Source organism: Hypanus sabinus, chromosome X1, assembly GCF_030144855.1.
Source record: "Hypanus sabinus isolate sHypSab1 chromosome X1, sHypSab1.hap1, whole genome shotgun sequence".
NCBI lineage: Eukaryota > Metazoa > Chordata > Chondrichthyes > Myliobatiformes > Dasyatidae > Hypanus > Hypanus sabinus.
The window spans coordinates 38,630,419-38,652,308 of NC_082738.1; the positions used below are offsets into that span (position 1 = coordinate 38,630,419).

The 21,890-nt window shown below is 40.2% G+C and overlaps 1 protein-coding gene and 1 long non-coding RNA gene across 5 annotated transcripts in view; one reads left to right on the forward strand and one right to left on the reverse strand.

Moving 5' to 3' along the window:
- LOC132384841 (uncharacterized) overlaps nt 1-8,783 on the reverse strand; it is a 47,934-nt gene extending 39,151 nt beyond the window's left edge. Inside the window, exons 1-2 of one of the 2 annotated variants that reach the window (XR_009509012.1) lie at nt 8,652-8,783; nt 4,367-4,453 (exon numbers count right to left, since the gene is read on the reverse strand). This is a non-coding gene — a long non-coding RNA (uncharacterized LOC132384841). Of the gene's footprint in view, nt 1-4,366; nt 4,454-8,610 lie in introns of both variants that reach the window. The other variant, XR_009509013.1, reaches the window with a different exon arrangement.
- A 149-nt stretch (nt 8,784-8,932) lies between these two features.
- The window catches only part of top2a (DNA topoisomerase II alpha), a 46,273-nt gene continuing 33,315 nt past the window's right edge, over nt 8,933-21,890 (forward strand). Inside the window, exons 1-12 of one of the 3 annotated variants that reach the window (XM_059956416.1) lie at nt 8,933-9,151; nt 9,240-9,287; nt 10,275-10,421; nt 11,075-11,165; nt 11,251-11,314; nt 11,902-12,047; nt 12,481-12,578; nt 14,364-14,576; nt 15,059-15,232; nt 19,232-19,333; nt 19,786-19,923; nt 20,139-20,277. In XM_059956416.1, the coding sequence (XP_059812399.1) occupies nt 9,261-9,287; nt 10,275-10,421; nt 11,075-11,165; nt 11,251-11,314; nt 11,902-12,047; nt 12,481-12,578; nt 14,364-14,576; nt 15,059-15,232; nt 19,232-19,333; nt 19,786-19,923; nt 20,139-20,277 (1,339 nt within the window). In that variant the 5' untranslated portion in view covers nt 8,933-9,151; nt 9,240-9,260. Of the gene's footprint in view, nt 9,152-9,176; nt 9,288-10,274; nt 10,422-11,074; nt 11,166-11,250; nt 11,315-11,901; nt 12,048-12,480; nt 12,579-14,363; nt 14,577-15,058; nt 15,233-19,231; nt 19,334-19,785; nt 19,924-20,138; nt 20,278-21,890 lie in introns of those variants that run through there. The other 2 variants (XM_059956418.1, XM_059956417.1) reach the window with 2 other exon arrangements.

A 21,890-nucleotide genomic window follows, 5' to 3' on the forward strand; every position in this document is an offset into this window, starting at 1 on the left:
CCTTCGCTCCGAGGTCTGGCGCTGATGCCATTGCGCCACCAGCCGGCCAAAATAGAAGGCTGTCCCTTTAGAACAAAGATGAGGAGGAATTTCTTTAGCCAGTGGGTGGTGAATCTGTAGAATTCATTGCCACAGACAGCTGTGGAGGCCAAGTCTTCGGGTATATTTAAAGTGGAGGTTTAAAGGTTCTTGATTAGTAAGGGCGTCAAAGGTTAACAGGAGAAGGCAGGAGAATGGGGTTGAGAGGGAAAATAAATCAGACATGTTGGAATGACAGAGCATACCAGATAGGCCAAATGTCCTAATTCTGCTCTCCTGTATTGTGGTTTATGTTTTACGGTCTTTTCTGTATCCTCTGAGCAGAATTTGTGCCCTTGACCAAGGAAGTGGTAAAGAAATTCTTTCATCTTCACTATTTAGTATTCCCTACTATAAAATCATAATGTGATGTCAGAAAAGAAAGGTGTAAATGCAAGATTAGTACTGGCCCTCCCTTGGTTATAAGCACCTCACTTACATACTACCCATACATACAAATGAGCATTTGGAAGACTGAAGGAATGGATTTGCCGATTGCTGCAGAGCTGCAAGCATCTCCTGCTGTATGGGAACTCAATTTGCAGCAATATCAAAGCATCTTGCAGAGAAATCTGAACTATTTTTCTAAAAGCACTGATATAACTATACATACATTGCACTTGATTGGCCTATGTTTTTACTTAAATATATATTGACAGGCTCAAAATTCAAAGTAAATTTATTATCAAAGCACATACTGTATATGTCAACATATACTACCCTGAGATTCATTTTCTTGCAGGCATTCACAGTAGAACTAAGAAATGCCAACTTAGACATCTACAGAATACTTTTTTATCTGTTAATATTATTATATTAATATTATCTTATGTCTGTATGTGATATATGTACTGTGTTTGATACCTTGTTCCCTAAGGAATGTTGTTTCATTTAGCTGTATACATGTGTATAGTTGAATAACGGTAAACTTGAACTCCAAATACAATAGAATGAATGAAAAACTACACACACTGACAAACAACCATTATGCAAAAGACTATGTAAACACGCACGCACGCACGCACACACACACACACACACACACACACACAATGGAATGGCAAAGCAGACTCGATGGGCTGAATGGCCCATTTCTGTTCCATTCTCTTATGGTCTTATGATGCATAGTATTGAGCAAAACAAAAAATCAGAGACATTTGTATCATCATTAGCCATGGGTGAAATACCATAACACAGTACTGGCTATTCACCTCATGATGTTGTGCCAACTTTTTAAACTTACTCTAAGATCAATCTAACACTTTCCTCCCACACAGCCCTCCATTTTTCTATCATCCATGTGCCTACCTACAGTGTCTCTTAAACATCCCTAACGTATCTGCCTCCACCGTCATCCCTGGCAGCATGTTCCGTGCATCCACCACTCTCTGTGTGAAAAAAAACTGCCTCTATCATCCCCCTCTCCAATTACCTTAAAATTATGCCCACATGTAATAGCTATTTCCATGCTGGGGAAAAGACACTTGCTGTCCACTCTATCTATGCCTCTTTTCATCTCATACACTTCTATCAAGTTCTGTATCATTGTCCTTTGCTCCAGAGAGAAGAGCCCTAGCTCACCCAGCCTTTCCTCATAAGACATACTAACTAATCCAGGCAGTATCCTAGTAAATCTCCTCTGCATCATTTCTGAAGCTTCCACATCCTTCCTATAATGAAGTGACCAGAACTGAACACAATATTCTATGTGTGGTTTAACCAAAGTTTTATAGAGTTGCAATATTACTCTTCAATTCAATCCGCTGACTAATGGAGGCCAACATGACATACATCTTCATAACCACCCTACCAACTTGTATGACAACATGAGGGATCTACGGACGTGGACCCTGAGATCCCACTATTCCTCCATAGTGCTAAGAATCCTGCCATTAACCCTGAACACACCTTTCAAGGTCGACTTTCCGAAGTGCAGCACTTCCACCAACCTCCGTGTCATCTGAAAACTTACTAATCCACTCTTCCATTTCCTCATCCAAGTCATTCATAAAAATAACAAAGACCGGAGGGTGGTTAATGTTATGTCTTTATTTAAGTAGAGCTGCAAGAATAAGCCAGGAACTACACAAGACTAATGTCAGTGGTGAGAAAGATTCTGCAGGGGATTCTGAGAGACAGGATCTACATGCATTTGGAAAGACAATGACTAATTAGAGATAGTTTGTGTAGCTTCGTATGTTGGAAACCATGTCCCCTGAAGTTGACTGAGTTTATTTGTTAAAAAGGTGAACAAGAGGATTGATGAGGACAGAGTGGAAGACTTTATCCATGAGAATGTAGGTCACATGGAATCTAGGGGAGCTAACCAAATGGACACAAAATTAGCTGGGTGGTAGGAATCACAGGGTGGTAGTGGAGGGTTGTCTTTTAGATTGGAGGTCTATGACCAGCAGTGTGCTGCAGATGAACTGCTGTTCATCATCTATATTAATGATTTGGGTGAGAATGTTTGTAATTTTTGCAAATTATACAAAAATTAGTGCACAGAAAAAGTGGTTATTTAAGATTACAACAGGATCTAGAACAATTGGGAAAATGGCCCAAAGTATGTCAGATTGAATGATGATCGTGCTGCTGTTATTTTCTTTCTGGTTATCTGGAGATGAAGAATTTCAAAATTATATATTTTGATAATAAATGAACCTTTGAACTTTTGATTTGTCAGCATCAAAGGGGGAGATATTTTAAATTGTTATTTTCTTTGCAGTTATTTTCTCTGCTTGTACTTTAAGTATACTGTACATGTAACAGTTTATTGTGTCCTCAGTTAGGAGATGTGCAGGGCAGCAGTTTTTATTACACACAATGTTGGGTGTCTGGAACAGCTACTAGGGACAGTGTTGGAAGCACATACAATAGTGTTTAAAAGGCTATTAGGTAGACACATGGATAAGCAGGAATGGAGTTGTGTGGATGATGCACAGGAAGAGATTTTGTTTAATTTGGCATCGTATTCAGTGAAGCCATTATGGGCCAAAAGGTCTGTTTCTGTTGTACAAATCATATGTTGGTCAAACTACAATTGGAGTATTGTGTGTACTTCTTGCTTCTTGTTTGGAATCAAAAGATCAAAGTTTAAAGATCAAAGTATGTATACGTTATGCAACCTCCTTACAGGCAGCCGCAAAAGAACCCATAAAAAAGACCATCAAACACCCAATGCACAGAGAGAGAAAAAATAAATCATGCAAACTATAAAAGTAAGCAAATAGCACTTAGAATGGAAGTGAGTCCTCAGACTCGAAACTCAGAACAGCCCACAGTCTCAGTTCAGCACAGAGTAGAGCAAACGTCACGGAGCCTGCAGACACAAAGCCCGGAGCAGCCACAGCCACAGAACAGCGAGCAGAACTGGCCCAACCCTTGCCTCTGATCCCGACACCCAGCCTTTTCAATCCATCTGGCCCGGCATTTAAATTGTCCAAAACATCAGGTCATTCCTCGCCCTAGGACTCGAGCCCTGTTGCATTGATATGCTGTGAGCCTGGACCCCACTGCCACGTTTCAGCCTGTATCCGACCTTCCCAAATTGACCTGGCGCTTAAATCGATCAAACCTTGCTCTCAGTTTAGGTGGTCATGCCTTGAGTCTGTCTCTCCTCCACTTCGACTTCACTCACCACTTCATTGTTTGCGGTGATCATTTAACATTAATTTTTTTTTACAGAAAAAGTGTTATTAATAAAGTATTTAGCTGTATTCTCTGTTCTGTTAACCACTGGTAGGTACAGGCACTGAACTTTAGCAGTGCCATCCTTAACCAATTTAACTTAAGTTACCTTGCCTAGTGTCTCCGTGCCATGCCACACCCTGGCACTCCTTCTCATCCGCCTGTCCACGCTCCTCCCACGGTGCTCCACCCTCACCATTCCCAAAATCTTTTGCTCCCACTAGATTTACAAACTCACTCTCTGCTCCACAAAAACAAATACAATACTGTGCAAAAGTTTTAGACACCCTAGCTATATATATGTGCCTCAGACTTTTGCACAGAACTGTATACAAGTGTCCCCCACTTTACAAATGTTTGCTTTACGCCAATTCGCTTTTACTAAAGACCTACATTAGTAACCTGTTTTCGATTACAAAGAGAATTTTCGCTTTTACGAAAATTTTTCCCGTATAAATTAATGGTTCTTCGCTTTACGCTATTTCAGCTTAAGAAAGGTTTCATAGGAACACTCTACCTTTGTAAAGTGGGGGGGGGACACCTGTATAAATTGTAAAGTTTTGATGTTCAGAGGTTTAAAGCAAGAAAATGAGACTACCTCCGGAAGAAGGCATGGATGACTTGGGCCCATCTCTGTGACACTACGATGATTTGCAAACAAACTATGCCCTCTGCTGCACATCTACTGTATTAAAGGAAAAACAACAGAAATTTTAAAATCAAACAGTAACAGATCAAGAATTCACATTCCTGTCAACAAAACCTGCCTGGCCTGCTAAGTATTTCTTATATACTCTGGGCATTACTTTATTCTAAGGAGTTTTTAAACTTCCAGCCCTTGGTGTGCAATATCAGCAGAGCCTTAAACTCAGTAACTCACATTGCCTTTGCAGTGGCTGCACCATCAGTGCATCTCTCAGCCTACTGTTTTGGACCCTTGAATGTATCAGTCTGCATACTGAATTATGTTCAGACCCTCTTCTTTTGCACATTGGTTTTTTTGTCAGTCTTTTTCTTCTTGTGAAGTTTAATGGCAGTTGGCAGACCAGCATAAGGTGCATTACCACTACCTGTGGAGCAAAAAGACAGGAAGTATATCTACTAATTTTCCCAACCCCCTAAAAGAAACTCAAATAATATCAAAAAGTCTAATGCTTTTCCAAATATCAAATATGTACTTACATACATTATGATGGTAGTGATATCCTAACAAAGGACCTCCTACTGACACCATAATCACAGTCAACTCAGCACCTGAGTGCATTAGGGGCTCTTTTGCACTTCTTTAGAATTTTATTCACATGCACCTTCCATGTTAGCCTTCTGTCCATCCACGTACTTGGAAATTTTACCACTGACTCTTGTTTAAAAGATTTTCCATATAAAATGAAATCAATTGTGGGTGTAATGTTCTTTTTTTAAAAAAAACTAATAACTTGAGTCTTTGCAACAAAAAATCTAAACCCCACTGACATCCTCATTTCTCTACTTCATTAATAGTTGCCTGCATTTCCCTAACTATATAATTTATATTCCTGCCTCTCTTCCATACTGCCTCGTCATCAACATATAATGATTCAGAAATATCTGAGCCAACATTTAAGAAAATATCATTGATCATAATATTAAAAAGGAGTAGCCTGAACTTTATAAGGCACTGGCAAGGCCTCACTTAGAGTATTGGTGGTTTGGGCTCCTTATCTTAGAAAGGATGTGCTGGAACTGGAGAGGGTTCAAAGGAGGTTCACAAAAATGATTCCAGGATTGAATGGCTTGTCATATGAGGAGTGTTTGATGGCTCTGGACCTGCATTTGCTGGAATTCAGACGAATGAGGGGTGACATCATTGAAACTTATCGATTGGTGAAAGGCCTTGATAGACTGGATGTGGAGAGGATCATGGTGGGAGAGTTTAAGACCAGAGGACACAGCCTCAGAATAAACGGTGTCCTTTTAGAACAGAGATGAGGAGGAATTTCTTTAGCCAGAGAGTGGTGAATCTGAGGAATTCTTTGCCACAAGCAGCTGTGGGGGCCAAGTCTGTATGTATATTTAAGGCAGAGGTTGATAGATTCTTGATCGGTCAGGGAATGAGGGGATACACAGAGAAGGCAGGAGATTGGGGCTGAGAGAAAAATTGGATCAACTATGATGAAATTGCAGAGCAGACTTGACGGGTAAATGGCTAAATGCTGCTCCTATACCTTATTGTCTAATGGTCTAAATACAGTCCCCTGTGGAGTCCCATTTTCTATCTCATACTCCTTAATGTTGTTCCCACCCAAATTTGTATCATCCTATCACATAAAATATCTTGAATCCAATTGCTTTATGTTTTTGTGATATCATACTGGAGGAACATTGTATCATTTCTTAATGCAGGCATTACTAAATGACAATAAACAAGGACTGAGTGTCCTCACAATTTAATCTAAACATTCCGCCAACACGAGGAGATCTGCAGATGCTGGAAATTCAAACACACACAAAATGCTGGTGGAACACAGCAGACCAGGCAGCATCTATAAGGAGAAGCACTGTCGACGTTTCGGGCCAAGATCCTTCGTCAGGACTAACTGAAAGGAAAGATAGTAAGAGATTTGAAAGTAGTGGGGGGAGGGGGAAATGTGAAATGATAGGAGAAGACCGGAGGGTGTGGGATGAAGCTAAGAGCTGGAAAGGTGATTGGCAAAAGTGATACAGAGCTGGAGAAGGGAAAGGATCATGGGACCGCAGGCCACATGAGAAAGAAGGGGGGGGGGGGAAGCACCAGAGGGAGCCTTGGTAGCCTCCAACCTGATGGCATGAACATTGACTTCTCTAACTTCCCCTCCTCCCCTTCTTACCCCATCCCTGACATATTTAGTTGTTTGCCTGTTCTCCATCTCTGGTGCTTCCCCAGCCCTTTCTTTCTCTGTGTGTGTGTGTGTGTGTGTGTGTGTGTGTGTGTGTGTGTGTGTGTGTGTGTGAGAGAGAGAGAGAGAGGGAGAGAACGAGCGGGAAAGAAAAAATCCTGATTGGTCTCTCTTTGTGCTAAGTAGACCTGTCCGTTTTCTCTGTGGGCGGGCTTTACAGTTGACCTCTCTCTCTCTCTCTTTCATTTTCCATCAGTTCAGTTTAGTGTCCTGCAGCGCCATGGTAGAGTGTTCCAAAAAAAGAAAATATTAAACGTACTTCACCCCAGACTACACTAATAGGGGTCAAAAATAATGACCGTGTTGCTCGCTGCACTGTTTGCAACAGTGACCTATGTCTCAACTAACCTTGAAGGACTGGTGCCAAACTACAAAAGTTTGCCAGTTGATGAGTTCTGGGGGAGGCTGTCCAAAGTAAAATCTGTGAGTACAGGGCAGCTGAGATTCAAAGAGTTCTGTCAGTTGATGAAGCTGCTTTTGGTGCTGCCAAATTCTAACCGGGATGTAGAAAGGGCATTCAGCATAGTGCGTCACATTAAGACAGAATTCAGTTGTCTCACGAAACACTTGTGAATCTGATGTCTTGCAAAATTAACAAATTCATTGACACAGACTGCTTTGAGGTTGAGACTGCCAACAAGAAACTCAACAAGGAATATGTGTGTGTGTGTAAATAGTTTCAATATGTGATCAAATAAATTGTTGTGTTCTTTCATAATCAAATGTCCTGTATACATATAGACCCTTGGAGGTCAACCGAGGTGGGGGGGGATATGCTACCTATCTAAAAAGTTTTTGCAGGGTGGGATGTCTGCCACCATCATTCCTCATTCCCACTTCCTTCTTCTTACCTGCCCATCATCTCCCTCTGGTGCTCCACCCTCTTCAATGGCCTTCTGCCTTCTGCTGTCAGGCTCCCCCCTTCTCTAGCCCAATCACCAATCAACTTCCCAGCAGATTCACTCGATTTGCCTTTGAAATTCCAGCATCTGCAGATTTACTCGTGTTGCCTTTGAATTCACTACTGTGAAGCCTCTTCCAGTGATGCCTACACTGAAGAAGTTCAGATCTTCTCTCTGACGGAAGTTCAGCGAGAGGCTCTCTCTCTGCTTCCAACCTACTATTTCTTCAGCCCTGAAACTTTTGGACCACATGCTTACCCAGACCCGGTATTACAGTCACATATCCTTCCTCGGTGCATGTCTCCGCAACAAACTAACTCCAACTGGCTTCAGGATTGATTTCCGGCTTGAACATTCAACTCACAGACCTCTGTTGATACCCCTGCCCCCCCCCTTTCCCCATCCCTATCTATATTTTAGTCTGTTTCTCTTTCTCTCTCTTTCCCCCCCACTATAATCTCCCCCCAGCCCTACCTTTCCTTCTCATTTCCCATAATTCTCCACCTTCACCCAGCCTATTTCCCTCCAGCCTATCACTTCCCAGCTCTCAACTTTATCCCTCCCCCCACTTCTTATCCCCCCTCGACCATCCCATGTTACTTCACTCCTGATGAAGGGTTTCGGCCCAAAACATCGTCACTACCTCCTCCCGTAGATGCTGTCTGGCCTGCTGAGTTCTGCCAGCATTTTGTGTTTTTATTCATCCCTCCTGGTTTCACCTATCACCTTGTGTTTCTTCCTCCCCTTCCCCCACCTCCTAACTCTGACTCTTAATCTCTTTTTCTCCTGTCCTGATGAAAACTCTCAGCATGAAACCTCGACTGTGAATTTTCCCATCGATGCTGCCTGGCCTGCTGAGTGCCTGCTCTGCTTGGATTTGGATTTCCAGCAGCTGCAGATTTTCTCCTGTTTCTGATTGGAAAAAAACTTAAAACTCTTCCTTCCTTTTATTTCAATCCCGTCTACTGCCTTCATCAGTGGACGATAAACCACTACAATCCTTAATCGACCATTTTGCTATTCACCTTCCTCCACATTTCATTGAATACCACTTCCTGTTCGCTACCTTTGTCTTCTCCGTCGCTTCCGGCCATCTCTCCCCTTTACTGCCTGAGAGCAATTCCCAATAGCAGGTTCAGTCCTTTGTACCAACCCCAACAGGACTCCGGAGTCTGAGGGCCATAGCGGAACATTTTTCAATCTTAAGCAATGCACAAAATGCTGGAGGAACTCGGCAGATCAGGCAGCATCCATGGAAAGAAAGAGTTGACGTTTCGGGCCGAAACCCTTGGGTGCCTTCAGCATTTTGTGTATTTTTCTTTGGATTTCTAACATTTGCAGAATTTCTTGTGTTTATCTTTTTCAATCTTATTCTGTTTACGTGAAGTAATTGTGGACTACAACTTCCACAATGCATCTCGCATCGGGCAGTGAACCAAACTGTCCAATCATATTTGAAGCCTGAACCGTTAACGCTCTCAGGAGGACAGAGGCGCAACGTCTCCTGTGATTGGCTGCTGTATAAGCGCGCTGAAAAGCAACTGGACTGGCGTTCGACGAACGAAGGTTTTTGAATTTCATTAGCGTTTGAGCGCGAGCGCGGAGCGTTGTGCTTTTTTTGGTCTACACTGACAAAATAATTATTTTCCCTTAGCAGGTTTTTTTCTGTGGAACAATGGATATTGCCTCAAGTCCCTTACGAGTAAGTATAACTTAATTAACAGACTTCCTCTCGGATCTATTTATAGTTAGAATCTTAAAAACAAGGATAGAAGTTAAGTATTTCGGTTTTAAAGCTTAAGATTTATCCTGGGGATTTCCCCTCAAATGAACCTTTAATGTAAAAAGTTAGAAATCTTGTTTCGTGTGAATAGAACGGCTTTAAAATAAATTATTGAACATAATTTGTAGGGCTTTGCAAACGTGAGTTCATGTTCTTTAACGGTTTGCTTCTTGTCCATTCTCTTATCGAAAGGCGTACCACACGGTAAACAACTGTCTTGGCAAAATTCAGTGTCCTTTCATAATTAATAGTTTACTTTTAGGCATTTACTTCGTTTTTTTGTTTTTACCATAAAACATGTACATGTGCATGTACATCCATTTCTGTATATGATATTTTGAGGTAATACAAAAGAAAAGCAATTCAGCTTTTTTAAAAACGTGTCCATGAAGGAGAGTAAAATGCGCAGTTTGTGTCAACGACCAATATAACCTAGGGATGTACTGGGGCTCATTACAGGCAAAATTAGCCGACTAGCGGCCAGCAAAGAGCGAGGGGAAAAAAGAGAGCCTTTTCTTGTCGGTGACTAGTGTTCCATTGGGGTCTGTGTTGGGTCGATTGTTTTAAGTTATATATTTGGATGATGGAATTGATGGATTTTTTGCAAAGTTTGCAGACGACATGAAGTTGGGTGTAGTCTGCAGAAGCCTCCCCATCCGTTTTGGTCACTGAAGTCGTGAATTTAATATCTAACTTTAGCTGACAAAGCTTGCTTTGTACGTATTATTTGCATGTTTATAATTTAAATTTTTATTATATTTACCTCGATTTGTACTTCAGGGAACGCGAAGCACAGAAACAAATATCACTGTGATGATTGTACGCTCTAGAATCAATTGTTTGGTGACAAAGTATTTGTATTTACTTTGCTATTAACGTTTCTAATTTGTTTTTGTCTTTCCACAGCCGTTGCTTCCCAATCAGGTCACTAAGGTGAAGAAAGGTGATGATCGAAGATTGTCTGTGGAAAGAATCTACCAGAAGAAGACACAGCTAGAGCATATTTTGCTCCGTCCAGACAGTTATATTGGCTCTGTGGAACCTGTTTCACAGGTAAAGATTTAACTTGTCTACAATTAATGTAAACTACTAAAGTAATATTTTTGGTGTTGTACAAACTCATCCACTATTTTGTTTGTGATCTTCAGATTGTTAATTGATGAATTAATGAATCACAAAATATGGTCATCACTCATCTTTTAAGAAAATATTTAATTTCCGTTCAAGATGATTGGAGCTATTTTATCTTATTTTGATCTAGTGATTTATCCTTGTGCTTTTCCGTTTTCAAAGGTATTTCAGTATTAACAATTTACTTGACATCAGTCTTGAAGGGAGAATTGAGATCAAATGGTGTATATTTGCAGGAGTGCATGAATAGCAAATACATGCTGTTAACCCATCTTCTCCTTGGAGGGAATTAAAGATATTGTCTAAGGGTAGCCTCCTCCCCCCCCCCCCCCCCTTATAAATCTCATGTTTTATGTTGTGACACTAGGTCTGCTTGTCTTGCTGTAATGTCCACATGTTTTTTTTTTCAAAGCTGCACACTGACACTAATCAGCAGCAGAAATTTGCTAAATTTCTTTTTCGCACTGACCTCTCCTTGTTCCAGGCTGCTGAATTTATAAATTTTATGAATGCTCATTTTGAGATGAGAAAATAACAGCTATGGGTACAAATGATGTTTCTCTATTTCTTCACAGCAAATGTGGGTGTATGATGAAGAAATTGGTTTAAATTGCAGAGAAGTGACCTTTGTTCCTGGTTTATACAAGATATTTGATGAAATTTTAGGTAGGTGGGGAATAGTTATGTTACCTTTCTAAATTTGTGCTACAAAGTTACAATGGCAAATTAACTTCATGTCTTGTTTAACTAGTGAATGCGGCTGATAACAAGCAGAGAGATAAAAATATGTCCTGCATCAAAATCACCATTGATCCGTAAGTCATTTGAAATTTATTTTGAAATCCTTTGTTTTTTTCCCAAAATGTTTTGAACATGTTGATGAGTGAACAAAGTATTGCTTTAAAGCTAATTACAAAATGTACATTGGTTTAGAGGGCAATAGTGTCAGATGACCTCAAAAATTAAATAGTGCCCACTCTTCAGACAAAGTGTAATCCCAAATCATTTATATCTTCAAATTGTTTTCTAATTCTTTGGCTGTGAACTTGTTCCATTGACACAGTCCAAAGCAGTGGATATATTACAAAAATATAGTAGAACCGTACCCATGAAATAGTAAATTAATTATGTCTTGTAAATTAAATGTGCATAATAGAATGCAGGTGATGTATTAACTTGCCTGTAATTTCCCAACATTAACATTAATTCTCTTTAGTTGATTATGCATACTTAGATATTGTTAGGTCCTCTGGTAATTGTGCTGTCCAGGACAAGAAATATGTGCACTCCATTTTCTTTGTACTCTAGCCATTTTCTGTAAGGATTCCACTGGGAATCTTTACAATGGTACAATAAGTAGAGTGTATTATAGCAAGCAAAATAACTGTTTTCTCTATGACAGTGAGAACAATACAATTACTATATGGAATAATGGAAAGGGGATTCCTGTTGTGGAGCATAAAGTGGAGAAGGTTTATGTTCCTAATCTCATTTTTGGCCAGCTACTGACCTCCAGCAACTATGATGATGATCAGAAGAAAGTCACTGGTGAGATTGAACTTCGAACTTCAAGTAATAATGAATATGATGACTATTTTAAGTATGAGATAGAAATCATTTGTAGCTTTTCAAATTGCAAACTATTTTGAATTCAGTTTAAAATTTAAATTCACATGATCATTCTAACCAATAAACGAAATATAATTAAAATGTAAGCTTACGAAAGCAATTTCATTGCATGTCTATCAGAATAGAAAAGCCAGCCTAAAACTAATGTTTTTGTCCAGGGGAACTGTACAGAAAACTGTCATATCAATGTAATTTCCATATTTATTTGTTTCATCTATATTTGGATTTAATGCTTAACTGCCCTATGTATGATACTCTAAGTAACACAAATAATAAAATGTCTTTGTAAGTTGCAACTTTTGGCATCAATTTATGTCTTTTTAAATTAACTAGAGATAATTTCCCTTTTCAGGTGGGCGAAATGGTTATGGTGCAAAGCTCTGCAACATTTTCAGTACAAAGTTTACTGTGGAAACTGCTTGTAAGGAGTACAAGAAATGTTTCAAACAGGTAAACATATAGTAAAAGCAGAAATGATCTGATAAATACACAGCCTATATAAAGTAGGAATACTTTTCTGCAATTATTGCAGCACTGTCCACCGTAGCGAAAATCTCATGCAAGCGCTCTCGGCAGAAAGACTTGGCGCAAGCACTCACGGCAAAAATACTCGGCGCAAGCGCTCTTGGCAGAAGCACTCTTTCCAGTAACCTTTAAGCTATGAAGCTGCCAAATCATACCAAATAACACATAAAAATACACAGCCTATATCAAGAATGTACGTCCTGTGTAGTTTCACTTACCGGAATCGGGAAGACAGCGAGCACACTGATGATGGTGTGTTAGGCTGAGTCGTTGGAGGTTGGGGTGATGGGAGGTAGAGGAGACTGGGATGTCATCTCATCGTCGTCTGTTTCCATCAGGGCAGGCAGGTCATCTATGTCTGTCTGCCTGCCTCAATGTCGAAGGTCAAGGTTAATCATCTGCTGTGGAAGGCTTGAAAAACAACAGTATGCTTAGCTGCGCGCATTTTTCTATCATACAGTTCTTTGTAAGCACTCAAACCATCCTGCAAATATGCCCTAAACCTACGTACCCTTTCAAAATTAAAGTCATACTTTTCTGCAATCATTGCAGCGTTGTCAATCGCAGCAAAAATCTCACGCAGTTGCTTCACCTTTAGTTCCTGGACGACTTCACTTTTGCTAGTGCATTCGGCTTCAATTGTTATCCTTTCCTCTTGTAATTGTATCAGCTCTTCATCTGTTAGTTCTTGGTCATGGGATGCCAGAACCTCTTCAACATCATCTTCGTCAACTTCCACAAACCCTTAGCCAAATTCATGTCCTTACTTCGTTCACCACGATCAAAACGCTTTATTATACCTAGTTTTACGCTAATTGTAACACCCTTGCGCGCTCTTTTAGGCTTTTCTGATACCTTGGAACTCATCTTGCTAATGGATGCACAAAATAAATCGACATAAAGTTAAAATGCTCACAGGCACGTGTTTAAGCCATGCTGGCAAGAATGCAGTTCTGGGGGAGGAGCTTGGGGGCTCGGTGCATGCGCTGCCTTTTTTCGCCCGCTGACTTACGCGTGCTGCCTTTTTTCGTAACAGTGAAAACGCCTTCTGTTAGCGAAAACAGGTAACTAATGTAGATCTTTCGTAACAGTGAGGTGTCGTAAAGCGAACGTTAGAAAAACGGGACACCTGTATTTACATAGAACTTTTAATATTTAGTATTCAGTGTAAAGAAGCTAGGGGATGTACCCTTAAAGATTTTTTGCGCTAAGTAATGAAACCTTTATCTATGTTCACATTTTTAGTGGGTTACGATCATCAGGAGGAAAGGTGGTTTAGATGGCCCTTAATTTTTTTCACCATACGGCAGCAAGATCATTGCTGAACCTTACTCCCAAGTCCACTCCCCCTACTAAAACTTATCTTTGATTCAATAGTACATAGATTGTTCCAGCCTACTATGCAATATGATCAGACGTACCATTGATTTATGTCATTTAAAGCTGAATATTTTAAAACTTTAGCTTGAACTGTACTCAGTTACTGAGCCTCTGCAACTCTTTTTGATTAGAAGGATTCGTGTTTTGTGTGGAAACTATTCAGTCAAATTGTTAAGTGGCTTCCCTCACTGTCTACCTATTTAAATTTTGATAATAAACAGCTGTTGTTTTAATTACATTTCAATTACAATCTTCATAAATGAACTTTTAAGATATTATTGCATTTAATCAAGGGTTGAATTCCTAATTTTATTTTGCTCTCTTCTGTAGACCTGGAAGAACAATATGGGTGAGGCACAAGAGGCTAAAATCAAGCATTTTGATGGTGATGATTACACTTGTATCACCTTTCAACCTGATCTCCCTAAATTCAAAATGCAAACTCTTGATAAAGACATTGTGGCAATTATGTCAAGAAGAGCATATGATATTGCTGGCACCTGCAAAGGGGTGAAAGTTTTCCTAAATGGCAAAAAGTTACCTGTACGTTTCATATAATAGACTGGATATTTAATTCTCAGTATACATATTTGAGGTCAAATGTTTTTTAATGTATCACACTCAGGAAATTGTAAGGGGATTTGTGCTTGTTTTGTAATTGTGTTGATTTGTTCTAATTTTACTATTATACATGTACAGTGGATTATGCATATTTATATTGAGTAGTAAAATAATGCTTTGGTTCTTTTCACTACAGATAATCCCAGAATGGTTATTTTGTGCCATTTACATTAGTTTTAAACCTGTAATTTCTTGAATAATAGACAATAGACAATAAGAAGGGAGGTGAACAGTTTAGACATTGAGAACTCTGATATATGGCACTCTTCTTCCTATTTAAAAAATATCAGTGCAAGAGTAAATAAATGGTTTTGTAATTTTCTGGATATTGGCTTAAATGCATTTAAGCAAAATAATTTTCTTAAATAGACCATAATGATGCCATCATCCTGCACTACTTGTAGGTTTCTGGATTCCGCAGTTACGTGGATCTTTACATAAGTGGCAAAGTGGATGAAGTGGGCAACCCACTCAAAATAGTGCATGAAGTTGTTAACGAAAGATGGGAAGTCTGTGTGACGATGAGTGAGAAAGGCTTCCAGCAGATAAGCTTTGCAAATAGCATTGCTACCACAAAGGTAACTAATTTAGACTGTAATTCAGATACTTAATAGAATCATCAGTGGTTCTCCTGTTGGCTCATTGTGATTAGTGAAGTGACTGAACCACACAAACTTCAAAGGTCTGCGGTTTTAACTTATTACGTTGGGATAACTGATCTCAATCAGGCAATAGTTTGAAGAAATATCAGCAGACTCTGACTCAAAAATAATAGCTTATTTGTTGCCTGTGAAATTGTAACTCCACTTTGGAGTTGATGTTTTTAGAAAAAGTAAAAATGACATATCAAAGCTTTTTTTCATTATAATAGATTGCATTTAGAAACATAAACTCTACAGCACAATACAGGCCCCTTGGCCCTCGATGCTGTGCCAAACATATACTTAAATTACCTAGGGTTACCCATAGCCCTTATTATTCTAAACTACTTGTACCAATCCAAGCTTCTCCTAAAAGAGCCTATTGTGTCCGCCTCCACCACCATCGCCGGCAGCCCATTCCATGCACTCACCACTCTTTATGTTTACATAATAAAAACTTGCCCCTGACATCTCTTCTGTACCTACTTCCAGGCACCTTAAAACTGTGCCCTCTCATGTTAGCCATCTCAGCCCTGAGGAGGAAAGCCTCTCACTATCCACAAGATAAATGCCTCTCATCTTATACACCTCTGTCAGGTCACCTCTCGCCCTCCCATCACTCCAAGGAGAAAAGGCCAAGTTCACTCAACCTATTCTCCTGAGGCATGCTCCCCAATTCAGGCAACATCCTTGTAAATCTCCTCTACACCCTTTCTATAGTTTTTACATCCTTCCTGTAGTGAGGTGACCAGAATTGAGTACAGTACTCGTGGGGTCTGACCAGGGTTTATACAGTTGTAACATTACCTCTCAGCTGTTGAACTCAATCCCATGGTTGATGAAGGCCGATGCACGGTATACCTTAACTACACAGTCAGCCTGTGCAGCAGCTTTGACCCCAAGATCCCTCTGATCCTCCACACTGCCAAGAATCTTGCCATTAATACTATATACTGCCATCATATTTGACCTACCAAAATGAACTACCTCACACTTATCTGGGTTGAACTCCATTTGCCACTTCTCAGCTTAGTTTTGCATCCTATCAATGTCCAGCTGTAACCTCTGAACAGCCCTCCACACTATCCACAACACCCCCAACATTTCTGTCATCAGCAAATTTACTAACCCATCCTTTCACTTCCACATCCAGAGCATTTATAAAAATCACAAAGAGAAGGGGTCCCAGAACAGATCCCTGAGGCACACCACTGGTCACTGATCTTCATGCAGACTATGACCTGCCTACAACCACTCTTTGCCTTCTGTGTGCAAGCCAGTTCTGGATCCACAAGGCAATGTCCCCTTGGATCCCATGCCTCCTTACTTTCTCAATAAGCCTTGCATGGGGTACCTTATCAAATGCCTTGCTGAAATCCATATACACTACATTACTACTCTACCTTCATCAATGTGTTTAGTCACATCCTCAAAGTTCACTCAGGCCAGTAAGGCATGAGCTGCCTTTGACAAAGCCATGCTGACTATTCCTAATCATATTATGCCTCTCCAAATGTTCATAAATCCTGCCTTTCACAATCTTCATCAACTTAACAACCACTGAAGTAAGATTCACTGGTCTATAATTTCCTGGGCTATCTTTACTCCCTTTCTTGAACAAGGGAACAACATCTGCAACTCTCCAATCCTCCAGAACCTTTCCTGTCCCATTGATGATGCAAAGATCATTGCCAGAGGCTCAGCAATCTTCTCCCTCACCTCCCTCAGTAGCCTGGTGTTTATCTCATCTGGTCCTGGTGACTTATCCTACTTGATGCTTTCCAAAATCTCCAGCCCTTCCTCTTCATTAATGTCTGTATGCTCAAGCTTTTCAGTCTGCTGTAAGTCATCCCTACAATCGCCAAGGTCCTTTTCCATAGTGAATACTGAAACATCGTTTTCATTAAGTACCACCTCTGGTTCCATACACACTTTTCCACTGTCGCACTTGATTGGTCCTGTTCTCTCTACTCTTGTCCTCTTGCTCTTGACATGTAGAACAGCTTGGGGTTTTCCTTAATCCTGTCCGCCAAGGCTTTCTCATGGCCCCTTCTGGCTCTCTTAATTTCATTCTTAAGCTCCTTCCTGTTAGCCTTATCTTCTAGATTTTTATCATTACCTAGTTTTTTTGAACCTTTCATAAGCTTTTCTTGACGAGATTTTCAACAGCATTTGTATACAATGGTTCCTGTACCCTACCATCCTTTCCCTGTCTCATTGGAAGTACCTTTGCAGAATGTCATGCAAATATCCCCTGAACATTTGCCACATTTCTGCCATACATTTCCCTGAGAACATCTGTTCCCAGTTTATACTTCCTAGTTCCTGCCTGATGGCTTCATATTTCCCCTTACTCAAATTAAACATTTTCCTAACTTGTCTGCTCCTATCCCTCGCCAATGCTATGGTAAAGGAGGTAGAATAGTGATTACTATCTCCAAAATGCTGCCCTACTGAGAGACCTGACACCTGACCAGGTTCATTTCCAGATCAAGATCAAGTATCTCTCTTGTAGGCTTATCTACATATTTATCAGGAAACCTTCCTGAACACACCTAACAAACTCCACTCTATCTGAACATCCTGTTCTAGGGAGATGCCAATCAATATTTGGGAAATTAAGATCTCCCACCACGACAACCCTGTTATTGCACTGTTCCAGAACCTGTGTCTCTATCTGCTCCTCAATGTCCCTGTTACTATTGGGTGGTCTTAAAAAAAAAAACACAAAGTTATTGACCCCCTTCCAGTTTCTAACTTCCACTCGCAGAGACTCGGTGGACAATCCCTTCATGACTTCCTCTTTTTTTTTTGAAGCTGTGACGCTATCTCCGATCAGCAGTGCCACGTCCCCAACTCTTGCCCCTCTCTCCCTGTCCTTTGAAACAACTAAAGCCTGCCACTCTTAAGTAGCCATTCCTGCCCCTGAGCCATCCACATCTCTGTAATGTCCACGACATCATAGCTCCAAGTACTGATCCACACTCCAAGCTCATCTGCTTTGTTCATGATACTCTTTGCATTAAAATAGACACATCTCAAGCCATCAGTCTGAGCGTATCCCTTCTCTATCACCTATCTATCCTACTTCTCACACTGTCTACAAGCTTTCTCGATTTGTGAGCCAACCTCCCCTTCCTCCGTCTCTTCAGTACAGTTCCCACCCCCCAGCAATTCTAGTTTAAACTCTCCGAATATCCTTAGCAAACCTCCCTGCCAGGATATTGGTCCCCTTCTCGGATTCAAGTGCAAATCCATCCTTGTTGTACGGGTCACACCTACCCCAAAAGAGGTTCCACAGGGCCAGACTGTACCTCTGTTGCTACTGCTAAATAGGTCATCCCTCCTGCCCCCAATAGTACTCAAACAGGAGTACTTATTGTAGGTGCTCTCTATCACCTCATTGCTTTCCCTCACCAGGTAAAGATCATCGAGCTGTATCTCCAGTTCCCTAACCCAGTTCCTAAGGAGTTGCAACTCAAACCACCTGGCGCAGATGTGGGAGGCTGGACATCTTACATCTTACATCCAACACCCAGTACAGAACACAGGCCTCGCAGACATATTTCCTATTCCTCACAAATGAGTTAACTTACTTCAACCTATTATAGCTGAAGCCCCGTTGATTCAAAGCCCTCCTACTCTGAGGCCCGCTCTATAAAGCTGTCTTTTGAAACTCGCTGACATTCACGCGCCTGTGCAGTTGTGCCTTGACCTCTACTTAATACTTATAAAGTGCAACATTTGTTGTGCTTTTAGCTTCAGGGTTTTTGGAAATATTGGTAACAAGACCACTGGATTTGGCCTTCATTATCCTTTTAAACCGATAGTACCCCAAAGTCTCACTTAAGTGTTTTAGTGAATTTCAGAACTTAAGTACCATTTGTCTGAGGGCATTACTTGCAGAGCACTTAAGTGTTTGATTCTTTTTTTCAGGGTGGCCGACATGTTGACTATGTCACTGACCAATTGGTTAACAAATTAATTGAGGTTGTAAAAAAGAAGAATAAAGGTGGTGTGACAGTGAAACCATTCCAGGTAAGAATTGCCCAAAATGCAGAATGGTAACATTTAATTTTTTAAGTGAATTGCATCTTTTAGCTGTATCTAATATAGTGTTAATTTCTTCAATCTTCACTTTCAGGGTTGGCAATATTCTACCAACGTTTCAAAGGCAATCACTAGGCATCTGATAACTTTGCATAATATTGAAAAATCCTCCATTTTAGAAATAATAAAGTTGCATACTAATCTTTACAAAATAGAGCTACAGAATGATGACTAGTCTTAGTTACCTTCTCAATTTGCCATCTGAATGTCTTGGTTTTTAATCTTCAGAGTTGCTGGTTACAGTAATCTTCCTTTCATAAAGCTTGGTAGTGATGTATTGGTTTTGCTTTTTATGACTTGAGCATTTTGATTGCACTAATTTATCTGTTCTTTAAGACAGAAAAAGTATCTGTATTAAGTTGTGAATTTGATTGTGACAGGTAAAGAATCACCTCTGGGTCTTTGTGAATAGCTTGATTGAAAACCCAACGTTTGACTCCCAGACTAAAGAGAACATGACTCTTCAAGCAAAGAATTTTGGTTCACGATGTGTATTATCTGAGAAGTTCATCAAAGCGGTATGTTATATTTTTAACTAGATACATAACTGCATTTTTAGATTTGCACAATTTGCTTGAACTTCACTGAAGCTGTGTCATCACTTAAACAGCAAATTTGGAAACTCATTTTTGATGGGAAATCAAATTATTCTGCCTTAATTGCTTTGGTTTATTAAAACTTATCCTCGTGGCAGAATTTTATTTCACCAAATAATTTTATGTATTTGTTGTAGGTGATGACCTGTGGTATCATTGAAAGCATCCTGAATTGGGTTCGGTTTAAAGCCCAAAATATGCTTAATAAAAAATGTTCAGGAGCAAAACAAACCAAGATCAAGGGAATTCCAAAACTGGATGATGCTAATGATGCTGGTACAATAATTCTTCTTATTTGGGGCTCTTGGCACTAGCATGACATTATTAACAATTAAGTTTAGAATTGATACGTATGTGAAGAATGTTTAATGAGGAAGTTTATAGGTTTGAAAGATTTGAATTGTTATGCTCACTTAATACTAAATATAGTAATCTTAACTGTAAGGAAAAAGTATTAATATCATAAGTACAGCACAGAAATAGGCTCTTTGATGCATCCAGTCTATGCCAAAATCATTTATACTGCCTACTCTCGTCAACCTGCTCCGGAGCCACTTCCCTACCATCTATGTACCTATCCAAACTTCTCTTAAACATTGAAATCGAGCTCACATGCTCCACTTGTGCAGGCAGCTCATTCCACAATTTCATGACCATTTGATGTGAAGAAGTTTCCCCTCCTATTCACCCATCGCCCTTAACTCATGACCTGACTTTTCCACCTGACTTCAGAGGAAAAAGTTGGCTTGTGTTTATCCTATCTCCCTCACAATTTTGTTTACCTCTATCAAGTCTCCCCTCAATGTTTTATGTTCTAAAGAATATAGTCTTAACCTATTCAATTTTTCCTCGTATCTCAGGTCCTCCAGACCTGGCAACATTCTTGAAAATTTTCTCTGTACTCTTTCAACCTTGCTTACATCTTTCCTGTAGGTAGGTGACTAAAACTGGACACAATACTTCAAATTAGGCATCATCAACTTTTTACGCAACTTCAACATAACATCCCATCTTCTGTACTCAGTACATAAATTTATGAAGGCCAATGTGCCAAAAACTAACTTTACAACCCTATCTACTTGTGATTCCACTTTCAATGAATTATGGACCTGTATTCCTAGATCCATTTGTTCTACCACACTTTTCAGTACCCTGATGTTCACTGTGTAAGACCTAGTCTGGTTGGTCCATCTGAAGTACAAAACCTCACACTTGCCTGCATTAAATTCCATCTGCCATTTTTCCAGCTGATGCAGATCCCTCTAAGTCATGATAGCCTTCCTCACTGTCCACTACACCCCCAATCTTGGTGTCATCCAGAAGTTGCTGATCTAGTTAACCACATTATCAACCAGATCATTAGTATAGATGTCAAACAGCAAAGGACCCAGCATCAATCCCTGTAGCACACCACTAGTTACAGGCCTCAGCCAGAGAGGCAACCTTCCACTACCACTCTGGCTTCTCCCACAAAGCCAGTGTCTAATCCAATTTGCTACCTCATCTTGAATGCCAAGTGACTGAACCTTCTTGACCAGCCTCCCGTACAGTGCCTTGGCCATGTAGACAACATCCATTGCCTTGCCTTCATCCGCTTTCCTGGTGACTTCCTCAAAACTCTTAAGACGTGACCTACCATGCACGAAGCCATGCTGACTATCCTTAATCAGTCCATGTCTATCCAAATACTTGTATATCCAGTCCTTTAGAATACCTTCCAATAACTTTCCCACAACTGATGTCAGATTTACCAGCCTATAATTTCCAGGTTTATGTTTAGAGTTTTTTAAACAACAGAACAAAATTGGCGATCATCCAATCCTCTGGTACGTCCCCTGTCCCTAAAGATTACTTAAATATTTCTGCTAGGGCCCCAGCAATTTCTGCAC